The 21,662-nt window shown below is 35.7% G+C and overlaps 1 protein-coding gene and 1 long non-coding RNA gene across 15 annotated transcripts in view; one reads left to right on the top strand and one right to left on the bottom strand.

The window, feature by feature from the left end:
* LOC123871043 (mitogen-activated protein kinase-binding protein 1) overlaps window positions 1-21,662 on the top strand; it is a 117,228-nt gene that overhangs the window by 26,728 nt on the left and 68,838 nt on the right. For 2 of the 14 annotated variants that reach the window (XM_045914591.1, XM_045914592.1), the window contains exon 1: window positions 1,096-1,418. The exons of 9 other annotated variants lie outside the window; for them this stretch is intronic. Coding sequence is in view for 1 of the 5 variants with exons in the window: in XM_045914595.1 (XP_045770551.1) it covers window positions 1,410-1,418 (9 nt within the window). In the remaining 4 variants the exon portion in view is untranslated. Of the gene's footprint in view, window positions 1-1,094; window positions 1,419-21,662 lie in introns of those variants that run through there. 3 more of the 14 variants (XM_045914595.1, XM_045914593.1, XM_045914602.1) reach the window with 3 other exon arrangements.
* On the bottom strand, window positions 8,206-18,710 carry LOC123871056. The gene is made up of 3 exons (XR_006797204.1): window positions 18,696-18,710; window positions 17,499-17,504; window positions 8,206-8,268 (listed from the first exon to the last, which is right to left on the bottom strand). It is a non-coding gene; the product is annotated as an uncharacterized LOC123871056 (long non-coding RNA).

Below are 21,662 nucleotides of genomic sequence, written 5' to 3'. Positions count from 1 at the left end.
ACGTTCTACACCAAACACTACAGATTTGTTCATTTCGTCTACGAGCTAGAGACCCGTGACATGCGGAGACACAGGACATACAGACAGACAGCAGAATTACATTAATAGGGCTCCGTTTTTCTCTTTTGGGAACGGACTCCGGAACCCTAAAATGGAAATGGTACTTATGCTCCGGCTACACGCTCCGTCTTGCCTGCGCAGTTAAAACTGCAAAGGCAGGACTGAGAACTTAGCAGTCCAATTTTTAGCAGCTCTTGGAACTGCGCGAGATACCGTCTTGCCGTCCACACGCACGCAGGCTTGTGCAGGTAAGCTCTAAGACGGAACGTGTAGCTGGAGCTTAAATGCATAAATTAAAAATATGATAATTTATAGTTTGCTCGTGTTTCCATCTTCACTTCCAATCGTAATATTATCGAGGTCATGAGAAAATCTGTTATCAATATAAGAGGGGGATATTTATTGCTCACCTGTGTTGCTCACATAATGATGTGTTTGTGTACAATATTATTGGTAATCGGTTTCACATTTGTATGTGGTACTTGTACGCTAAGTGCCTATTATATTGGTCATTTATTAGTATAAACGTAAGTAGGTATTAAATACCTCCCAACTAATGATAAAGTCGTTTATTTAAGTAGGCAAGCGATTGCAGAAGGGTGTACCTAATTATACCCATAAGATATGGCTTATTTCGCCATGTCAGCAATTTCTTTGGTAAAATTCAGTGTAGGTACAGTTTCGAAGACGCCTAGGATCAGAAGAATGATTCACTAACTCAGTGATCATTTGACATTGGTTGTTCTACATTGCTGCTTCACTGAGCGATATATAAAAGTAATATTTCGTAGCAAACCTTCAATGGATTAAAACAATTTGTGTAACCGAATCACCCACAGAGGACCACTTACATCTACCACCCAAGATTCTTGATGAACGTGACTACATGCATCTACGTTACAGAAGTTTTATTTCAAAGATAAAACATTCAAAGATAACACATACGACTAAATTATTAAATTAAAACCTGCCATATGTAAACCTAGCTTAAAACAAACTCCGTAATAACTTAGCTCCCACTGAACCTAGCCAACTGCGGAGTACCAACCAGTATAGCCATACGCGCCGCGCGCGCCACACGGTGCCTCACAATATTCGAAAATAATTGCTCCTTGCGAGTAGTTTGTAAATCGAATCAAATCGGACACAGATTTTATTATTGCTTTTAAAAATCGAATCGCAATTTGTATTGCTGCTGAAAATCGAATCGAACAAAGGTTACCTACCGTCATTGTTGCTCGGATTCGAAATTCGAACAAGTGATCTTCAGTGCAGTTGAGTTTTGTGCCGAAAAAGTTCCTAGGTACTGGGTTTACAGTGTGGTCATTGGTGTACTGCTTTTAAATCATATGGAATCGGTTTGTTTCTTTAACTATGATGTTACCTATTTACCTATTGTAATTTGTTTTGGTAAACAAAATTATTTGATGGACTGAGATCAGAAAGATTCTTGGATCAATTTATTCGGATTTCAATCTATTCCGGTTCTTCCAAAAATCAATTAAGTATAAAATATGCGAATAACAACCAATGATTTCTTAGAATTTTAATTATTTATTGGCGAAGGTAATTTTCCTTAAGCAGCAAAAAGTTTAGAGACTCAATTATTATTACTAAAGAATTAACCAATTTGAATAACGCTTGTCATTAGTTAATGAGCATTTTTTTTACAAAGAGGTAGGTAGGTACATTGTTCTTGGGATATACTAGCTTCAGCACATGAGTAGATATCACGCCAAGGCTTTCTCACATAATTTGTCTTTTGCCTAAATACCTAACTAAAGTTATATGCATAGTAATAAATCTTTTAAAAATAATAATAACATAACATCAATCTATCATTGAAGAAGAGTGTGAGGGTAAAAGGAAATAATTTTATGTCTCGACCGAAGCGTATTTATGATAAAAACTTATAGCAAATATATGCTCCTGGGAAGAAGTAAAATATGGTCGTTACGGGGTTTAGGCACTGACTATATTATATCGGAACTTTACCTCTCTAGAATCTTTTAGTTAAGATGCTCTTACCTTAATAACTCACGCACATTATTTGATAGATAGTAGGTACCTAATATGAGGGGGCGTTCAAACTTGTGTGCTTATTATCTTATGGGTCAATTCTTCATAAAAAGGTCACATGTAAAAAGACGATAACAGTTCTACTTAGTTTCTCGTGAATAGGTACTTGTAGTTGTATCTTCTTAAGCGTCGATGTAGATGTACGCTGTATGATATTATAAAATACGTCTATGTTCTCAAGTAGATAAATACCTCATTGGATCATACCTATTTAAAGATGTAACTAGCTGCTTACTTAGGCTCACTTGCACAAGCACACATAAATCAATTTAAGTAGTTTATTTTTTAATGCTGTCAGTTGTCACTTTTTAGCAAAAGCATTATGCTCTTGTCAGAAAGTGACAGCATTACAAAAATTAACTAAGTAGGTAAATCAGTTTCACTGTCCTTATGCTAGTGGGTCTTAGTTCATAAAGTAAATCTTTTTAAATTTTTCCTAATAATATCGTAGCTACCTTACTTACTTTCTTATTTAAAGCAATACCTACATACTTTAAGATTACGACATATAAATTGCAGTCGTTTCCCACTTTGATACAATTCGAAACATGATGAAATTATAAAAATTCACAAGTAATAAAAAATGTAACGGTTTCGCTATAAAGATATGAGTTAAAACCAAACAGTCTCTAGTTTATCGAGCAAACACAATTTTTCTAATGTATTTAGGAATTAAAAATATGACCACACGAATTTAACCTTTAAAATCTTAACGTTTAGGTTTCATTTCCCCAAGCTTTATGTTATAATTTCGCAGCGTTATAAAATAGATCATTTTCGCTCGAGATAACTATGAGAATTAAGATTAGTATACACTATATACTGTTAGACACATTTTCTTGACTGCATAATATGTATATTTAAAGTTATAAAAATTGAAATGCCTAAAATTGTCTAGGTTTAACTTCAGCTGTAAGTTGGTAACTATTACATAATCACTTAACTATAATTTTCTTAATATGTTCTCAGGTAATGTGTGCTACTTTTAAAGGGTTCTTTACAAAATGCCTCAATAGAATATATGTACAAAAACAAGTAAAAAATCGTGTCCCTGTTTCGCTTTACCATCCACTCGACAGCTCTCTCCAAGCGTCAAGAGGACCTCTGCTCCCATTTACCTCTATAGTTTGTTACTTAACAATTTTCGCGCGAATTTATTTTCTCTGTTCGGTTCTATGCCAGTGAGAATCAACCCTTAGGAATTACCTAGAGGATGATGGTTAATATTGTGCGCGAAATATTTATAAGTAGTTCTATTTGAAGTTGCAACATGGCCGTTTGCTCAGGTCACAGAGTAGGACTAAATACAACCGGGACAAGCCCGGCTGAGATATGTTATTGTACAATGGGCAGACAAACTCCTCGTGTTCAGATTGGATTATCGATTTGTTTTGCGCGCACTATACCATCGGGCACGCGGCTAGTTGTCAGAATAACAGCGAATAAATGTGGCGCGATTTTTTTCGCAATTCTGCAACACTTGCAATCTTATTATGGAGATATCCGCACTTCCGATACAAAATTCGCGCGGAGATAATTCTGTGATTTGATACCAATTTCACGTGGTTTGGTGTTAAATTCGCGCGAATATTTTGTGCAGTATGGAGCTGTATGGCGCTCACCGCATTTGCAGAGTGCAGGTGAAATCTATACTAATAAATAAAATTGGAGTGTCTGTCTGTAATTTCGAAATAACTACCTCATATTAAGCTCATATGGTTATTTGAACGATACCAACACTGAATAACACGTTTTTAAAATTTTTGTCTGTCTGTCTGTCTGTCTGTCTGTCTGTTTGAAAAGGCTAATCTCCGGAACGGCTGAACCGATTTTGACGGGATTTTCACAGACAAGTTGAGTATTGACCAGGGCGTAAAATAGGCTACTTTTTTAACCGACTTTCAAAAAGGGAGTTGTGTTTTTCTACCTATGTTCACCGAAATCTCCGAGATTTCTGAACCGATTTGCGTAATTTTTTTTTTAATCGATAGAGAAACTTTGCGACATTGTTTCATAAAAAATTTGGAGTCCAACTCCTCAATCCTGATGCTGCAGAGGATCTGACCAATCCACGCGGGCGAAGCTGCGGGCATCAGCTAGTTCGAAATAAAAATCGCTGTGCAGGCTTGGCCCAAGACTTGCGGGTAGTTATCTTGAGTTCATTTGTCTGAGCCTAGCTTTAGGTAACCATTTCGAGCCATAACGAAACAATATGATGTTGGTGAGCAAATACCGATAACGCCCGCAAATATTCTACGGTTAAGGAGGCCACGAAAATAAATCTGTATTAAATACTGAATAGTAATGGTAGGTAGGCATTATGACCAATAATTTTTTCTATTACTTTAAAATACCTACGATTTTGAAATTTATTTACGCTCAAGAGCGGATGCCCGGGAAAAGTTTCTAGAAGCCTCAAGAGCGAGTACATCTATAAAATCTACGGCACGTAGGTACTATTTATACTGAAATAAAACGCCTAGATTGAATTTTATTTTATGGGTTCTTTTAAGCGCAAGAAATATAACATGTCAGTGCTTAAATTATCACAAACGATTGCGTTTTATGCAACGTTGACCTAAGACTAATTTTATCCAATTAGAGACTTTTGAGAGGTTGTCGACCTATGGGTGTACCTATTGAAGATCGTTTAACCGGGAACTGACCCATGGGACCATGGATGGTAAATTCTATTGTAAACCATAGTAGGTAGGTACAAATTCATTTATATAATAACGCGCGGCCCAAGACGAGTTAGGCTAGGCGCACACGAACGCAAACAAAATTAGTAGGTACGTTAAAATAATTATTGTTTCAGCGCGTACTTCATAATAAGTATACAATACATTGATGACATTTAACTGACTTTTATTTAAGTTGATTGATATCTACTTAAGTTAGACGTGTATAATAAACAGTCCACTACATCTGTATGCGTCGGGGCTAACTGACAATAATAAACTGGCAATGTATGTCGTTATATTAAATAATATTGTATAATATATTACAATAAATACAGTGTTATTGTGGGGACATTCCTCAACCTGTGGGCTTTAATAACCTAGTAGGTTGATATTTTGGCGTGTCTCTAAGGTCGGGCCATTAGGTGCGTATTTGTTGAACGATGATGTATTACTATTTTATGACTTACTAATAGCATCGTTATGTGTGGGATATTCGCGTCTATGACCCATTTCCTGTCGAGGCCGCCCTTCGAACATTTTGGCTTATCATTAGCAAGCTTGCAATTAATCACGATTTGTGATAAGTCGCTTTTTCACTTCGTTAATAAGCCATCGAAATAGTGAAAACTGAAAGTTCTCCCATGAAAAACTGTGAAATCGACGTACTTATTTTAACTTTTGGTCGCCAGTTTCACAGCTTTTCATGATAGAACTTCCACAATCTGAGTTACGCGTGTGCCCATAATTTAAGTTCGATCGATTGTGCATCTGTGTGGTCTGATTATTATTATAAATATTCAGACTTCAAAATATTTACCTTGATAACTTTAAAACTAATGGGCAGTTGACCAAGATCCAAATTCCAACCATCTTCAACAGCACCTTTAACAGACGTTTGTTCGTACTTGGTAATTAACTAGATAAATATTCAGTGCTGAAGGAAGTGAAGACCATACTGATATCATTGCGTTCCATTTTATAAATAAAAAATACCTACATAAGTAATTTGAAGGTAATTCAATAAAAAGGCAAAACACATAATTAATGGCGTTTGAATGACTTCCTATACGCCATAATTAGACCTAGGAATTGTGTTTGTACTTAGAATGCGTACAGTGCTTACAGCCTTATATAGCTCTGTTTGTTTGAGATACGGAAGAATTAATGAACTTACTTGTTGAAATGTAAAGTAGGTACATGATGTACTTGGTGACAAAGTATTTAAATAGTTAATAGCTAAAATGCACTGTGTTGTATGTATAATGCATTTACTTAACTGGGGCAATATGGGGAACTGAAAATGAAAGATGCAAGAAAACTGTTGTCTATTTGGCTTTTTGAGGAAAACTGTTTTAAATGACCCGCCTTACCTTGTTTGATATCTTTCAGGCCCAAAACGTTGAATTCCTAAAATATCATATCAGTTTCATAATAGGTAAGTTCATAATAGGTAAGTTCTTGTGTTATGTTCAAATAAATAACTCGTTACTTTACATATATGTGCGATACATAGTATATAAACCAAGCATCGATAAATAATAAAATTATATAAGACGTTATGAGCAGGTGCTCATTTGAATATTTCAAGCTACGTTAAACCCGTAATAAAATCCATTATTTCCAAGCGCCGACCACTATTAAATTAATGGTGCTGCGTAGTGAGCTAGTGTGATGTCATTTATTGTGATGATTATAATAGCTATTAACCCATTTCTATGAAGATAAGAATGGTAGTTGCGCCGGCACTACGCCCCCCGAAATTTTAAGTTAGGCATCTTACATACCCGGCTGATTTTGTTGTGGGCTCTTCTCATAATTGGGCCCGTTTGGAACCCTCGCAGCTAAAGTTTTAAGTTAACGTAATTAATTATCACCACTATATCATTCTTTGATACAGAAAGTGTACAATAGTACCTGATTTAATTAAATGACTGACTTGCATAAACAAAATCAGTGTTTTTTCAGGTGTTCTAAATTCCAAAATATTCTAATGAAAAACGGTGAATATTATATTCCCGTTTATAAATAGGGGTTGCCTCCCTATTGAATACAAGGTAGTTGTGTCTGACATTCCAATCCCGGGATGTGAAGTTGATCTTATATTATTTCCGTGCATAAATAAAACCTCCTTTACAACCTCTCGCACTGCCAGAGATCACTGGTAGAGATCTCTTATAGAGATAAGTGCTTCCCTGTACACTTTTTCTTTCTTTTTCTTGTTACAACTTTCTTTTACAATAAAAATAAACTGAGCGTTTTTACAGGTGTTCTAATTTCCAAAATATTCTAATGAAATCCGACGTGGATGTTTTGTACAGTACTGAATATATATCTAGTAAAGTCGTACACGTTATTCATCACCACCTACTGTTATCAGACAAAACAAACGCAATAAAATTCACATCTCCCCAGATAGATATGATCTAACCCCACTTATCTCAATTTGTTTACAGCTCCACCAGTTTATATGATGCTTCCTGTTAAACGAAGGAAGGTCGCCGTGAGGATGAAAAAAATTGAGTTTTAAAATTGCAGCTCTTATCAGTGTAATTCGAAGATTTGCTCAGCGGAATATTTATCATCTCAGTTACTATAATATTTGCGCTGTTTTGTTTCACTAGATTCCTTTATTCCAATGAAAACCTGCCAAGTGCGAGTTGGACTCGCACACGAAGGGTTCCGACCCGTACCATCGATTCAATATTGCGAATATGGGTAAACAGTGGAGATGTTACAAAAACAACAAGTGTAAATTAAAAATTTATAACACCCCTGACAAGTGAAGGTTACAGTAACGAGAAAAGACCTGATAACTTTCAAACGGCTGAACCGATTTTCTTGGACTATTCCGCGCCTACGATCCAAAGTATCCGAGATCCGAGTTTTCCAAAACATCATTTTCAAATAAATAATTATGTATCTAGGCAACGTCCATCTTGACAGCTTGACATTTGTCAATTGACATAATATTATGAACCTAACGGTTATCTAACCTTCTTTTCTACAAGAAAACTAGAAAAGAGCTGATAACTTTTAAACGGCTGAACCAATTTTTTTGGATTATAGCTAAGAACACTCTCGATCAAGCCACCTCTCAAACAAAAAAAACTAAATTAAAATCGATTCATTTGTTTAGGCGCTACGATGCCACAGACAGATACACAGATACACAGACACACAGATACACAGATACACACGTCAAACTTATAACACCCCTCTTTTTGGGTCGGGCGTTAAAAAGGGTACCCTACAACCTGCCTATTAGCATGCAATATGTTATGATATATCAACGTGTATAATACAAGGTTTGGTATAATTAGTCACATTAAATATTTCGTCATCGTACTATACAAGTAACAACTTTTTATTTTATTTTGTGATGTAATCACAAATTCACGGTTTTCGCATTTCCCCCTTTACTTGTGATGTAAGACATTGCTTCCTGCTTTTCATGATTCTAGGTCAATGGGAAGTAACCTATAGGTCTTGGCAGCTCTTGATAGACACGACATCACACTAATATTATAAAGGAGAAAGTTTGTATGTGTGTGTGTGTGTGTATGTTTGTTACTCCTTCACGCAAAAACTACACAGATTGGGCTGAAATTTAGAATGGAGATAGATTATACCCTGGATTAGCACATAGGCTACTTTTTATCCCGGAAAATCAAAGAGTTCCCACGGGAATTTTAAAGAACCTACATCCACGCGAACGAAGTCGCGGGTATCAGCTAGTATAGACATAAAGAAGTGATAAAGTATCTCCAGAGAAAAAAAGAGTTTCTTATTATCTTTTGTGTCTCCAATACAAAGAAATATAAGTACAAATGATTGATGGGTTACCATTATGATGATGTGGATGACAATAAACACAAATCTTGAATCAATGATCTCCTGTTTAGCATGAGGTAGTTGCATGAGTACTTGCAGAGTTTTTGTAAAATTTGTTCTACCAGTAGGTACAATTTCAGTCACTTTACTAAGAACGCGTTCCCCATTCCAAACTATGTGTTAGCAAGTTAGAACTAAGTAAAAAGTAGTCCGCACACACGCAAGCGACGCGCCAGACCGTGACGTGTGAAGACAGTGAGTTATGCTGTTATGTACCAAGTGGTTCCCGCCTTGCAACTAGAGGCCGTCTGCAAGGTCGCCATTTTGACTTGTTATCATTATTATTGAACACTAGCTGATGCCCGCAGCTTCGCCCGCGTGGATTAGTCAGATCCCCTGCAGCATCAGGATTGAGGAGTTGGACTCCAAATTTTTTATGAAACAATGTCGCAAAGTTCCTCTATCGATTAAAAAAGAAATGACGCAAATCGGTTCAGAAATCTCGGAGATTTCGGTGTACATAGGTAGAAAAACACAACTCCCTTTTTGAAAGTCGGTTAAAAAAGTAGCCTATGTTACTCCCTGATAAATTCTCTACTTGTCTGTGAAAATCCCGTCAAAATCGGTTCAGCCGTTCCCAAGATTAGCCTTTTTAAACAGACAGACAGACAGACAAAAATTTTAAAAATGTGTGATTCGGTGTTGGTATCGTTCAAATAACCATATGAGCTTAATATGAGGTAGTTATTTCGAAATTACAGACAGACACTCCAATTTTATTTATTAGTATAGATGGTATTAGAAAGCCTTCGGTATTCTTCAGCATAGCCCAAATGCTGGATTGCGAGCTGACACCGAAGTAAAATTGGTACTAATTGTTCAGTAGCTACTTTGGTTTTAGTAATTTAAGCTATAAAAGTTTGTTGAACGGTGTCCTAAAACCATATTACCAGTGGCCAACAAAACTTTGGTAATGTTCGGAAGTAATTTAGTAAAGGCAATTTAACAAGATAACCATGTTTAACTATTTATTTATGTCACCAAATATCTACCTAGATTTGCCGACATTGTAGCTAGATCAGTTGTTGTTACACAATCTCAGATCTAAACTGAATTGATGATATTTGGCTAGCTTTTTTCACAAAGAGCATTATGAAAGGGATATACATGACAATCACTAAATCGAAATGACGGGTCTAAATGTATTGCACATTTAGACCCATCATTTCCCAAACATTTAACATCCCAAATGTTTGCGATAATGTTTATGGCAAATATTTGGGATGCTTAGGACATCATAATATTGTCCTACGTTATCTGGAGTTAACGTTTTGTGAGTTATTAAGGTTCTTTTTCATAATTTCTTCCAACTCTTTTCAATACATTACACTCACAGAAATTATTTAAATGTAGTTCCTATTACCATTAAGTTTCCTGTCAGCTCTTCAAAAAATTTGCATTCTGTGATAGATTCGTTACATCATCATATTGCGAGGTCTGCTCGAGATGCATGTCGAGACTTCATTCCGTCTTAATTATACGTTTTGATGCCTGAAGCATTTGAATAATTTACTGGCTGGTTACTAGTTCGCTTCTAATGAATTCCCGATATCGAGAATTTCTCGTCATTGTGTATTTATCTGGTTACTGGCAAAGTGACAGTTTGATGTGATCCGAAATTACTGGGAAATTGTAATTTTAGACTCCAATGCATAAAGTGTCTATAGGTTATAATTTAAACTATTTATTACTAAAAAATAATTTAAAATAAACTTGTAGACCCACTTAATGGTCGCCACAGCTTGCGTTAGGTAAGTATTTACTATAAATTGAACTATGAGCATTAGACATGGCTAGACAAAAAAAAATCCAAATGGGTCCAATCGGGGAACATACATAAAATAAAATAAAAGATTCCGACGAATTGAGAACCTCTTCCTTAGGAAAGATAATTTAAACTGACCCAATAGTTAATAGGGATGATGACTACTCAAGACTACTAGTCAAATCAGTGACTTTTTATCAAACGTCAAAACGCTCGCTTAGTAAGAGAGCTTATATGAAATTCACGATATGACGTCATAAACGTTTGACGTAATTTGACGTACTTTTTTAGTTAAATCGATAATTTAAAATGGTTAGCAAACTTAAAACTAACAGCGGACGTGGATTTTACGAATTTTGGAAGACTGACTATTTAATCATTACCAAGAAATTATTTATTTTTGACATAAGCATCATCCCAATTATAATTATGAATTTAACGCCAACAAATATAAAATACAAATTATATAAAAAAGTATATGTATGTTAGGTAGGTAATTATACTTAATTTTCACGCCCCCGTAGTGCGTAGATACGCCCACGTAGTCACAGTAGGTAGGACTGAAGGTAATAATTGAATAATTTCGCATTATAATTGAGCGTGAAGTAACTGGAGTTACACGAGAAACAAAAAGCCTCACTACGTAACATGCAATAACTGTTACACTGCTTATTAAATATCTTACTAAAAGCGGTAACTGCATAAAGTAGTTTTTTAATTATAGCCAAAAAACGTGGGAATTTTCAAAAACTGATATTTCTTTGTTTCTAGGTACCTAATTTGTTGCGATGTTTAGCTCGGAAATGAAATATTTCATCCATCCAAAATATTATGTTGCTCATAAATTATATTATACGAAACTCTAAAAGAGCGAGCTCGATTTTATCTTTTACTTTTCTTACATCTTTATTTTCTTTATCATCTTTCGCATGGTTATAATTATTTCGATAAACAGATAGGTACAGTTCTTACTCAAGGTAATCTCTGACCTGCTGCTTAAGTTTATAGTCTCAGAGCCTCAATAGCTCAACCGGTAAAGGAGTGGACTGAAAACCGAAAGGTCTACGGTTCAAACCCCGCCCGTTGCACTATTGTCGTACCTACTCCTAGCACAAGCCTGACGCTTAGTTGGAGAGGAAAGGGGAATATTAGTCATTTAACATGGCTAATATTCTTTTTTTTTTTTTTAAGTCTTTGTTGATCTCTCAAAAATATTTTTAATTTGTAACTCGTAGGATGTGTTATCAATTACAGTTTTTCAGGTTTTACTTTATGTCACTTTACCAAATAGTAATTTATGGTTTAATTACTAGCTATCTGATAAATTGCTTTATGATTTTGGATGTAAGTACATGTATTACAAACACAGATATTACTTAATGAAAATGAGTTTCAGAAAATTAACAATTTGTCCTTAAGATCAGTGATCAATGGCTTGGATGGATAATGAAGTAGTTGATCGAATACCTACTATTATGGTCTTTATCTGCATTGTCAATAGCGAAAAAGACCAGAATAGAAACTATATTTTTGTATACTGTAGTATTAAAATAATATAGCGATAAGCAACTAAAGCAACTAAACTTAGTTGGTTTAGTTAGTTGCTTTAGTTGCAAAGTAAAAGTAAAAGAAAAGTAAATCATATGCGGTAGTATTAATGCATCTAAATATTTAAATTAAGTAGTTAATTGATAAGTAATGCAGATAAATTCGCACTGAATTTATGTAATCTTTAAGATAAAAATTCAATACAGTGAGAACAATAATGTGAATGAATTGCAGATTTAAAAATGGTCTATAATTACACTAGAAGTGACGTAAGTGTAGCTATGTTACCGAATCGCAGTGCCCAAGACGTGCGCAAAGTGAGCAGATTCACAATGCGATCGAGCGATGAGATTGAACTAAGTACGCGTAACGTATAATATTCTATGGAAGAGCAATCTCCATAAAGTTATCTTCTGAACTGCATACTAAACAAACAACGTGGTGACTTGCACTATCAGGTTTGCTCCTGAAACAATTATATGGAAATGTACAAGATACAAACATGTAAAAGTATATTGAGAAAAATATTTACTAGAAGATGACGCCCGCGACTTCGTCCGGATTTAGGTTGGTGGGAGCTCTTTAATTTTCTGGGATAAAAAGTAGCTTGATGTCAGTCTCTTGTATCTCTGTACCTGATTTTGTCAAAATTGGTTAAACCGATAGTTTGTGATAAGGTTACAGACAGACAGACGACACACTTTCAGATTTATAATATTAGTATAAGTAGGTATATTAAAAAAATATGATACGTTTATATTTAGCGCTTCTTCTAGTTATTTTCTTTCGAAAATAATATAAAATGGAAGGTTGAACTCTGTGGCCTCAAAGACTTTTGTTTAGCAAGCACAAATACATAACCACAAGTGCACCCTCAAGCCAGGGATTATGAGTTTTTGAATAACGGTGCAATTTCTTTTCTTTTATACGTTTACACGTTTTATTATATTGAAAATGTAGGATTAATTTGAGCACGCAAAAATTTTAAGCGATTACTAAAGCAATTTCGCCACAAAACCATAGGGCTGGAGTGTACACAAGAACTCTACATGATAATTTTGCATAGATATTAGTAAAATAGTTCGCAAAATATGTTTCATTTAAATTGAACTGGAGGCAATTTTAGAAGCAATCATACAGCCAGGTGAACTGTGAAATGTCAGCGGTAGCACGATTCTAACCCACTTTTATAAACGCCTAGAATCGGTTTTACATAAGCGTAATTTTAAAATATACATAGGTCGATATAGGTCAGCTTTCTCATACATTGCGGTATTTTCACTGCCTATAATTTCTCACCTCTAGTTTTGAGTAACATTTGGCTTAAATTCCCAAATATGACAGCCAGCCAGCCAGCCAATTACATCGATTGCAAGGATCCCCAAGGCCCAATCCATCAATGGCTTGTTTCTTTCATAATACTGTTGGTGCATTTTGGACATAAAGTTTTTTTAACCCCCGACCCAAAAAGAGGGGTGTTATAAGTTTGACGTGTGTATCTGTGTATCTGTGAGTCTGTGTATCTGTGTATCTGTGTATCTGTCTGTGGCATCGTAGCGCCTAAACGAATGAACCGATTTTAATTTAGTTTTTTTTGTTTGAAAGGTGGCTTGATCGAGAGTGTTCTTAGCTATAATTTAAAAAAAATTGGTTCAGCCGTTTAAGAGTTATCAGCTCTTTTCTAGTTTTCTTGTAGAAAAGAAGGTTAGATAACCGTTAGGTTCATAATATTATGTCAATAGACAAATGTCAAGCTGTCAAGATGGACGTTGCCTAAATACATAATTATTTATTTGAAAATGATGTTTTGGAAAACTCAAATACTTTGGATCGTCGGGGGTGTTATAAATTTTTAATTTACACTTGTTAATAGTTATTTAGATTTTAATAAAAAAATAACCTAACGCTCTAGTTATACCTGGAGTTGTACTAAAGGGTTAAATCAAATTGATAATTATTCTTTTTAACCCCCGACCCAAAAAGAGGGGTGTTATAAGTTTGACGTGTGTATCTGTGTATCTGTCTGTGGCATCGTAGCTCCTAAACTAATGAACCGATTTTAATTTAGTTTTTTTTTTTTTTGAAAGGTGGCTTGATCGAGAGTGTTCTTAGCTATAATCCAAGAAAATCAGTTCAGCCGTTTGAAAGTTATCAGCTCTTTTCTAGTTACAGTAACCTTCACTTGTCGGGGGTATTATAAATTTGTAATTTACACTTGTGTCTCCATTAGTTGGCTCTCCAAATCGAAAATCTTAGTCAAAGTAGGTAGGATCAAATATCAAAGTTCACTACGCTATAAAAATAAAAGTAATGAATAGGTAAACCGTAAAGGTGAGTTTTTTATCTTTTAGAATTGTATTGTGCTTTTCACCGGCTCTCCCATGTGGGTGTAGTGAAGCGTACAAGGTCGCCGCATCTCGTTAGTGCCCATTCAGGTGTTTTCCTTTGCTCCATCTGTGAATGAACGAATGAATAGATTGTGTGGAGGATTATGTGATGAATTTTTACTATTTTCTTTTGATTACTTTTGGATTAATTAATTTGCGACTATTAATAAATTCGACTTTTTAAATCTTTTAGAATTCTATTGTGCTGCTCCCGTGTGGGTGTAGTGAAGCGTACAAGGCCGCATCTTGTTACTGCCCATTCAGGTGTTTTCCTTTGCACACAGGATTCACAGATGGCTGTGAATGAAAGAATGAATAGATTGTGTGGAGGATTATGTGATGAATTATTATTATTTTCTTTTGATTACTAATGAATTATTTAATTTTCAACTATTAATAAATTGCTATCGATTAAATGTGTATCGACTTTTTAAATATTTTAGGAGTCTATTGCGCTTTTACTGGCTCTCCCATGTGGGTGTAGTGAAGCGTACAAGGTCGCCGCATCTCGTTACTCCCTATTCAGGTGTTTTCCTTTGCTCCATCTGTGAATGAACGAATGAATATATTATATTGAGGATTATATGACTGTGATGAATCATTATTTTCTTTTAAGTACATTATCATCTTTTAATAAATTGTTGATCAGATTTTTATTTTTAATTGACTACGGGAGGGTGTGGTGATTTCTCTATCAAGTCAATATACCTATAAAATATAAATTGCTTCTTAATTGAGTCTCAGCATATAACTAATATAGCACTCAGCATTAAACTATATATAGCAGATAACTGAAGGCCAGTTTGTTTAATTATTATAACTTTTTTTAGTCATTAAAGTTAATATCGCAAAACCAGTTGAATTTAACACACTTATTTAGAGTAATAAGAACTTGATAAACCACTCATAATTATCGGATTTTTTTTTAATGAAAAATGCATCGCCCGCGTCAATCATGTAAAAACTTCTCGTAAGTTATTAGATTCAGTTGTATGCCTCATCATCGTACATTGTCTTTCACTTTTGCTGTAGTTTTTAACAGATGATCGAATACACTTTTACGTACTTTCTTTTTTAATGTGCGTGTATGTTAAACAATATGACTCTCAGACAATGGTACCTGTGTGTGTGTTAGAAATATACTATAGTTACTATGTAATACACTAACTTATCGGTTGCCAAGAGCCAGCACATATTATGACTAGGACTTACGAGTATTACTATAATCAGTAATAATTACCTAACGAAATCTAAGACTAATATTATAAAGAGAAGTTTGAGAGTGTAGGTCGTACAAGATAATCTCCAGATCCGATTTTGATTTTTTTTATTGATAGATAGCTATATTATCCCCAAGTGCTCTAGGCTATTAATCATATCACGCCGACGAAGTCGCCGAAAAAAGCAATTCTGAAAACATTTTGAATGGTTGTCAACTAAGGTCTGCTGACCTGAATAGATTTTTTATTCATAGCTGTAATCTAAGATGTTGCCGTCAGTCAAAAGCCAATGGATGGAGTACGCTCATGATCTAATGCCGATACCAATACATCCCAATAGTTACTTATCTAGATAACTTTCAAATATTACTTAGTAGTGTTCTAGCTTAGCAATAAAACTCGAGAAAACGAAACAATAAGACACGCTACAGTAAACTGACTGACAATACCGTTAATCCGACCATTAACGGCGATGGCGACAGACGACCGGAAACATTGCCATCTTGGTGCCGGATACACCAGCTCCGAACTGGTCAACTTAAACCTCCATTTTAGGACCCTATAAAACCCTATTTGGAGACTTGACTTTGCGGAATCACCTTTATAGGATTGCTACTGTGATTGCAGTTATTTATAGTCATTATTTTATCAATTTAGGCATGTAATAACTGTTATTATCCTATTATAAGGAGTTGTCCGTTCGAGGAGTGTATATTTTCATGATACGTACCTACCTAGATACGTACCTAACTTCTGACTCAATCTCATTGAGTAATGCGGGATAAGCTCAAACTCTTTGGAAAGCGCAAAACAATCTCTAAATAAAGTACTTTATTTAGCCCTAGCTGGTTATCATCCTACCGGCAAAGCCTTACCGCTAAGTTATTTGGCGTTCCGGTACTATGCCGCATAGAAAATGACAAAGGGTATGGATTCGATCAAAACTGCCATACCCCTTCTAAGTTGACTCGCTTCAATCTTGGCCTGCATCATCACTTACGGCATCAGGTGAGATAGCAGTCAAGAGCTTACTTGTTATCGAATTAAAAAAAAATGTCGTTTTTCCCTAAAAAATATGATTATACTTTTACTTTAATTCATAAACTTTCAGCGAATCCAAATCACAATAATTCTCAGAGCCTGTATCACAACTTAGAGATAAACTTTATTTAACGAATAAATTTCACGTTGTGACAGTTTTTGTATTAGAAATCTGTCTAAATGACTTATTCGATAGATAAAGTTTATCAGCAAATGGTGGAACGGTTCCTCAGTCTCAATGATTTACAAAATAAATGCAGTCAAAACGAGTAAGACAATCTAATTAAATGATAGAAAGTGTGAAACATCGATATCCAGCGGACTTACCGGTTCAAAGTGAGCTTGCTTTTAACAGTTTAGATTGCTACCTGTCCGTCACTTTCGATTTCGACTAACTACCCAACAGTATTAATAGGAAACTAATTCTAATTTTGTTTTATTACAAGTGTACATATGGTGCAAATTAGTATGTTAGTTTGAGTTAGTGCTGAAAAAGTTTTATTTAATCAAACTCTTTGAGCACTATTTGATATTACTTAAATATAGGCGTAGGTATATAAATACAGACTGCCTGATTTAGGTATCCTTTTTAGTGCTGACGGTGGTCGTTGTAAGTCAGCCTAAGTTTGACATTAAATTAGAAATCAGGATGCACGGTAGAGCCCCGCCAAGATAAGCCAATTGATATTTTGTTACGAAACGAATATATTTCTTTGCTTCATTAATCTAACCATTAAATAAAAAATCTTTGTCCTTTTTTTATTTGTACCAAAAAGTTGGAACAATAAGGAGAAAAAGAAAGAAAAAGTGGTCAGGGAAGCACTTATCTCTATAAGAGATCTCTACCAGTGACCCTTGGCAGTGCGAGAGGCTGTAAGAGGCTTACTCCTTTTGTAACCTCTCGCACTGCCAATGGTCACTGGGCCGCAATATGTAGATGCAAATGAGTAAATAGGTAGAATAGGTAGGTATTAGTGTAGTCAAATGTTATAGTGTTACTAGCCGATGCCCGCGACTTCGCCTGCGTGGATTTAGGTTTTTCGAAATCCCGCGGGAACTCTTTGATTTTCCGGGATAAAAAGTAGCCTATGTGCTAATCCAGGATATTATCTATCTCCATTCCAAATTTCAGCCAAATCCGTCCAGTAGTTTTTGCGTGAAGGAGTAACAAACATACACACACACACACACACACACACACACACACACACACACACACACACACACACACACACACACACACACACACACACACACACACACACACACACACACACACACACACACACACACACACACACACACACACACACACACACACACACATACAAACAAACTTTCGCCTTTATAATATATTAGTGTGATAGAGTAGTAAAATGAAGATACATATTGTATGTAGGTAAGTACATTGTACATACAAATGTAATAAAGTGAGTACCTACTCAAGAGTGAACTTGCCTCTGTATTAAATTGTTTGCTTACAACTTGCGAACCACTTTCGATCTCGCCTTGTACACCACAGTTTTTGTCGATTTCTTGTTGTAGGTATGTGTACAGTACAGTCGTTAGTGTCTCGAGTACTGAATAATATTATGACTGAAAAGGTGCAATAGTTCCTACTTATTTGATACTAAATTCTCGTGACCTGTTCAATTTATTGGAATGTACTATGTAGCACGCTTAATCAAAGGTTTTGTTATACAAGTGTAAATTAAAAATTTTCAACACCCCCGACAAATCATTTTCAAATACATAATTATGTATATCTAGGCAACGTCCATCTTGACAGCTTGACATTTGTCAATTGACACTTGAATATTATGAACCTAACGGTTATCTAACCTTCTTTTATACAAGAAAACTAGAAAAGAGCTGATAACTCTTAAACGGCTGAACCAATTTTTTTGGATTATAGCTAAGAACACTCTCGATCAAGCCACCTTTCAAACAAAAAAAACTAAATTAAAATCGGTTCATTCGTTTAGGCGCTACGGTGCCACAGACAGATACACAGATACACAGATACACAGACACATAGATACACAGATACACACGTCAAACTTATAACACCCCTCTTTTTGGGTCGGGGGTTAAAAATACATCCTTATGCGATTCTTGTTCTGCAAATGTTCGTGGCTGGTAACGGGTGGGTACCTAGAAGCGCTTGCTTGCTGTTCATGTTAGAAATAGAAAAGAAAAATAATAATCGGTATCCAAAGAAAAGAAGGAAAAATTCGATCGTGTATTTTTTGCATTCAAACTTTACCGTGCAGGTTTTTCCACATCGTCGTCGGTTTCGTATTTTATAACTCTTTTCTACAAAACTTTTATATTTCTTGCCGGAAAGGAACTTTTACGATTCAACTTCTACAATTTACTCGTAGCTGTAATTTATAAGTTAGATGGAAAAGTTCATAACGTAGGCACGATGCGTAGAGATATGACTTCCGCGCTGGCGGCGGAAATAATGGCAATCAGAAAGTCGTACCTACCTGCTGAGTGTCTACGCAATCCGTCAGGTTTTATTGTCTTATGTTATTATGCTTCCGTGGTACGTTGCACCTATTCTAGAAAATACAAATAAAAGTATGATCCTAAAAAAAGCTTATGTCATACAATCGAAGATTATGTAAATGATAAAAACACATGGATTGGACTCGCTCCAGCAATACGTGGGGCTGCAATTGCTCATACGGTATGGCATAATATTATTGTAAATTGAACATTTGAAAAGTGCAACCGCCGAGTTTTTGCCGGTTCTTTTCGCTAGGAACGGCATTCCGAACGAGTGGTAAATTATTTTGACGTTTATTATTTTCAAAAGCACTTGCAAAAGTTTATTTGAACAAAAATATATTCTGCTCTATTAATTGTTCTATACTATACCTAGAGTTGTCGACTTGCTTTTGCCCGCACTTTTTTTCAATAAATCCTACTTTAAAGTACAGTAACTATTATACTTACTTAAAAGAAGGTGAAATAAATTTTAAAAATGTACTTCAAGATATTATTTTGCTCTTGACAAAGGCTTCAAAAAGCTCTAAGTTTAGGTTTAATAAAGCCTAGCCTTGTTGCTTGAGTTTCTATCTAGAAATTCTCATAAGTAGCACAAGGACTAGCGCGAGAACGATCTATTACGTCACTTCATTGAAAAAACCGTGCAAGTTGTAGGATTCATCACTTATCGAATCCCCCGTGAAACATTTCTTGGGGCTTGGTAATGGAATATTGTGGTAGTAACTTCCTATAAAGGTTGTACCTTTCTCATACGCATAGCGGTCCTTGTCAGATATATCTGAAATCAATGTAGATCATCATCACAGGCGTGGCAAGAGAATCGTATTCGTGACCGCGGCTGTAATCGTGACATGTCTACTCGAAATCGCATAATAAATAGCGTTGCTTAATGACCGTGTTTCATATTGCTAGCTTGTTGCACAAGGTTTTATTCTTCTGTTTGCTATTTACATTGTTGCTGATATAGACGTGCGAGCGAGTTATTTGATTTGCTCAGTGGGCTTTGTAGTAAGGCGGGTCATCCTGATTTGGTAGGTGCTCAACGAGTCACACCAAATCCAGTAACAGTGTGACTCGTAGGGACTATGTTAAATTTTTTTCCCCACCGAGTCACACCCACAGCTAAAGGATAACTCGTTGGAAATGCTAATGTATAAAAAGGTTGCAACTGGGAACAGTGTGACTCGATGGGAAAAAATCGATAAGCTGCTATCTCCCAACGAGTCAAACTGTGACACGATTGAGTGTGACTCGATGGGAACCCACCCCTGATGTTAAGTGTATACCGCTGCCCATGAACACGTTGAATTTGGTGATCCGCCCCTTGTTGAAATCTTGGGAACCATCGCAGAATGAAGTTAGACGAATTCTGGACGAATAAATGATTCACTCCAGATGCTCTAAATCACATCTCAAATTAAAGGTTAATAATTTATTGCAGTCATAAACCATGTCTCATCAACAATACCTTATGTATCTGAAATTAGCTATAAGTAGATTTATTTGTAAGCAACGAACAAACAGACTGTAAAGTAGGTAATTTAGATTATTCATGATACAGTTAGTGAGTTCTCTCCTCGACGATTTATCGCTATTGATCACCGAGACCGAGAGAGCAAGTTGCGATTCACGACCGAGTCGTTCATGCGTGAACGACGCGATTGCTATTCGATTGACGGGATTCTTACATTGATGTCAGAATTGATGCACGTACACATCATTATTATGACTATACTAAGGTACATATTTTATCCTAATCTATATTCAAAGCATAATAAGTTTGTCAAGCCAAATTTTGTCCCGTGAGAGTCCACTCATTACTTAATTATTCATTTCAATTCCACGATCCAACTCACACATGAATAAAATCTTTACCACATAACTATTTTTAATTTCTTCCATTTGCTTAGCTTAATACATTACTTCTCACACAACTCACTGTAGCTCGTTTATTAAATGCAAATGAAAAGGCTTTTGAAATCTGCATTTCGCTACCTGTACACGTGTATTTCGCTCAACTGCAGTGTGGTGCAGTACTCTAAATATTTGCTTTTGAAAATCTCAATTAGATAGGTATCCATACTGTGTAGTCGATGCTGGTCGGCCCGAGGCAGGTCAAATGCGTCATTATCATCATGATTATCAACTGATAGACGTCAGCTGATGTACATAGGTCTCTTGTAGGGATTTGCAAACGCCTGAATCAAGCGGCTCTCTGCGACTCGTTAGATGTCGTCTGTGCACCTTAGTAGGGGTCTTCCAACGCCGCGTTTTCCGGTGGGAAATCACCATTCTAACACCTTGGGACCTCAAAGTCTATCGGTTTATCGAACTATGTGCCTTGCTCATTGCCATTTCAGCGTTGCAACCCGCTGAGCTAAGTCGGTTATTCTGGTTCTCCTACGGATCTCCTCATTTCTCATTTGATCACGTAGAGAAGTAGAGAAACTCCAAGCATACGAGTAACTCT

The sequence above is a fragment of the Maniola jurtina genome, chromosome 13 (genome assembly GCF_905333055.1).
Source record: "Maniola jurtina chromosome 13, ilManJurt1.1, whole genome shotgun sequence".
In the NCBI taxonomy this organism is placed as follows: Eukaryota; Metazoa; Arthropoda; class Insecta; order Lepidoptera; family Nymphalidae; genus Maniola; species Maniola jurtina.
The sequence above is the reverse complement of the archived record's forward strand: the minus strand, read 5'-3'. Positions and strand labels throughout refer to the sequence as shown.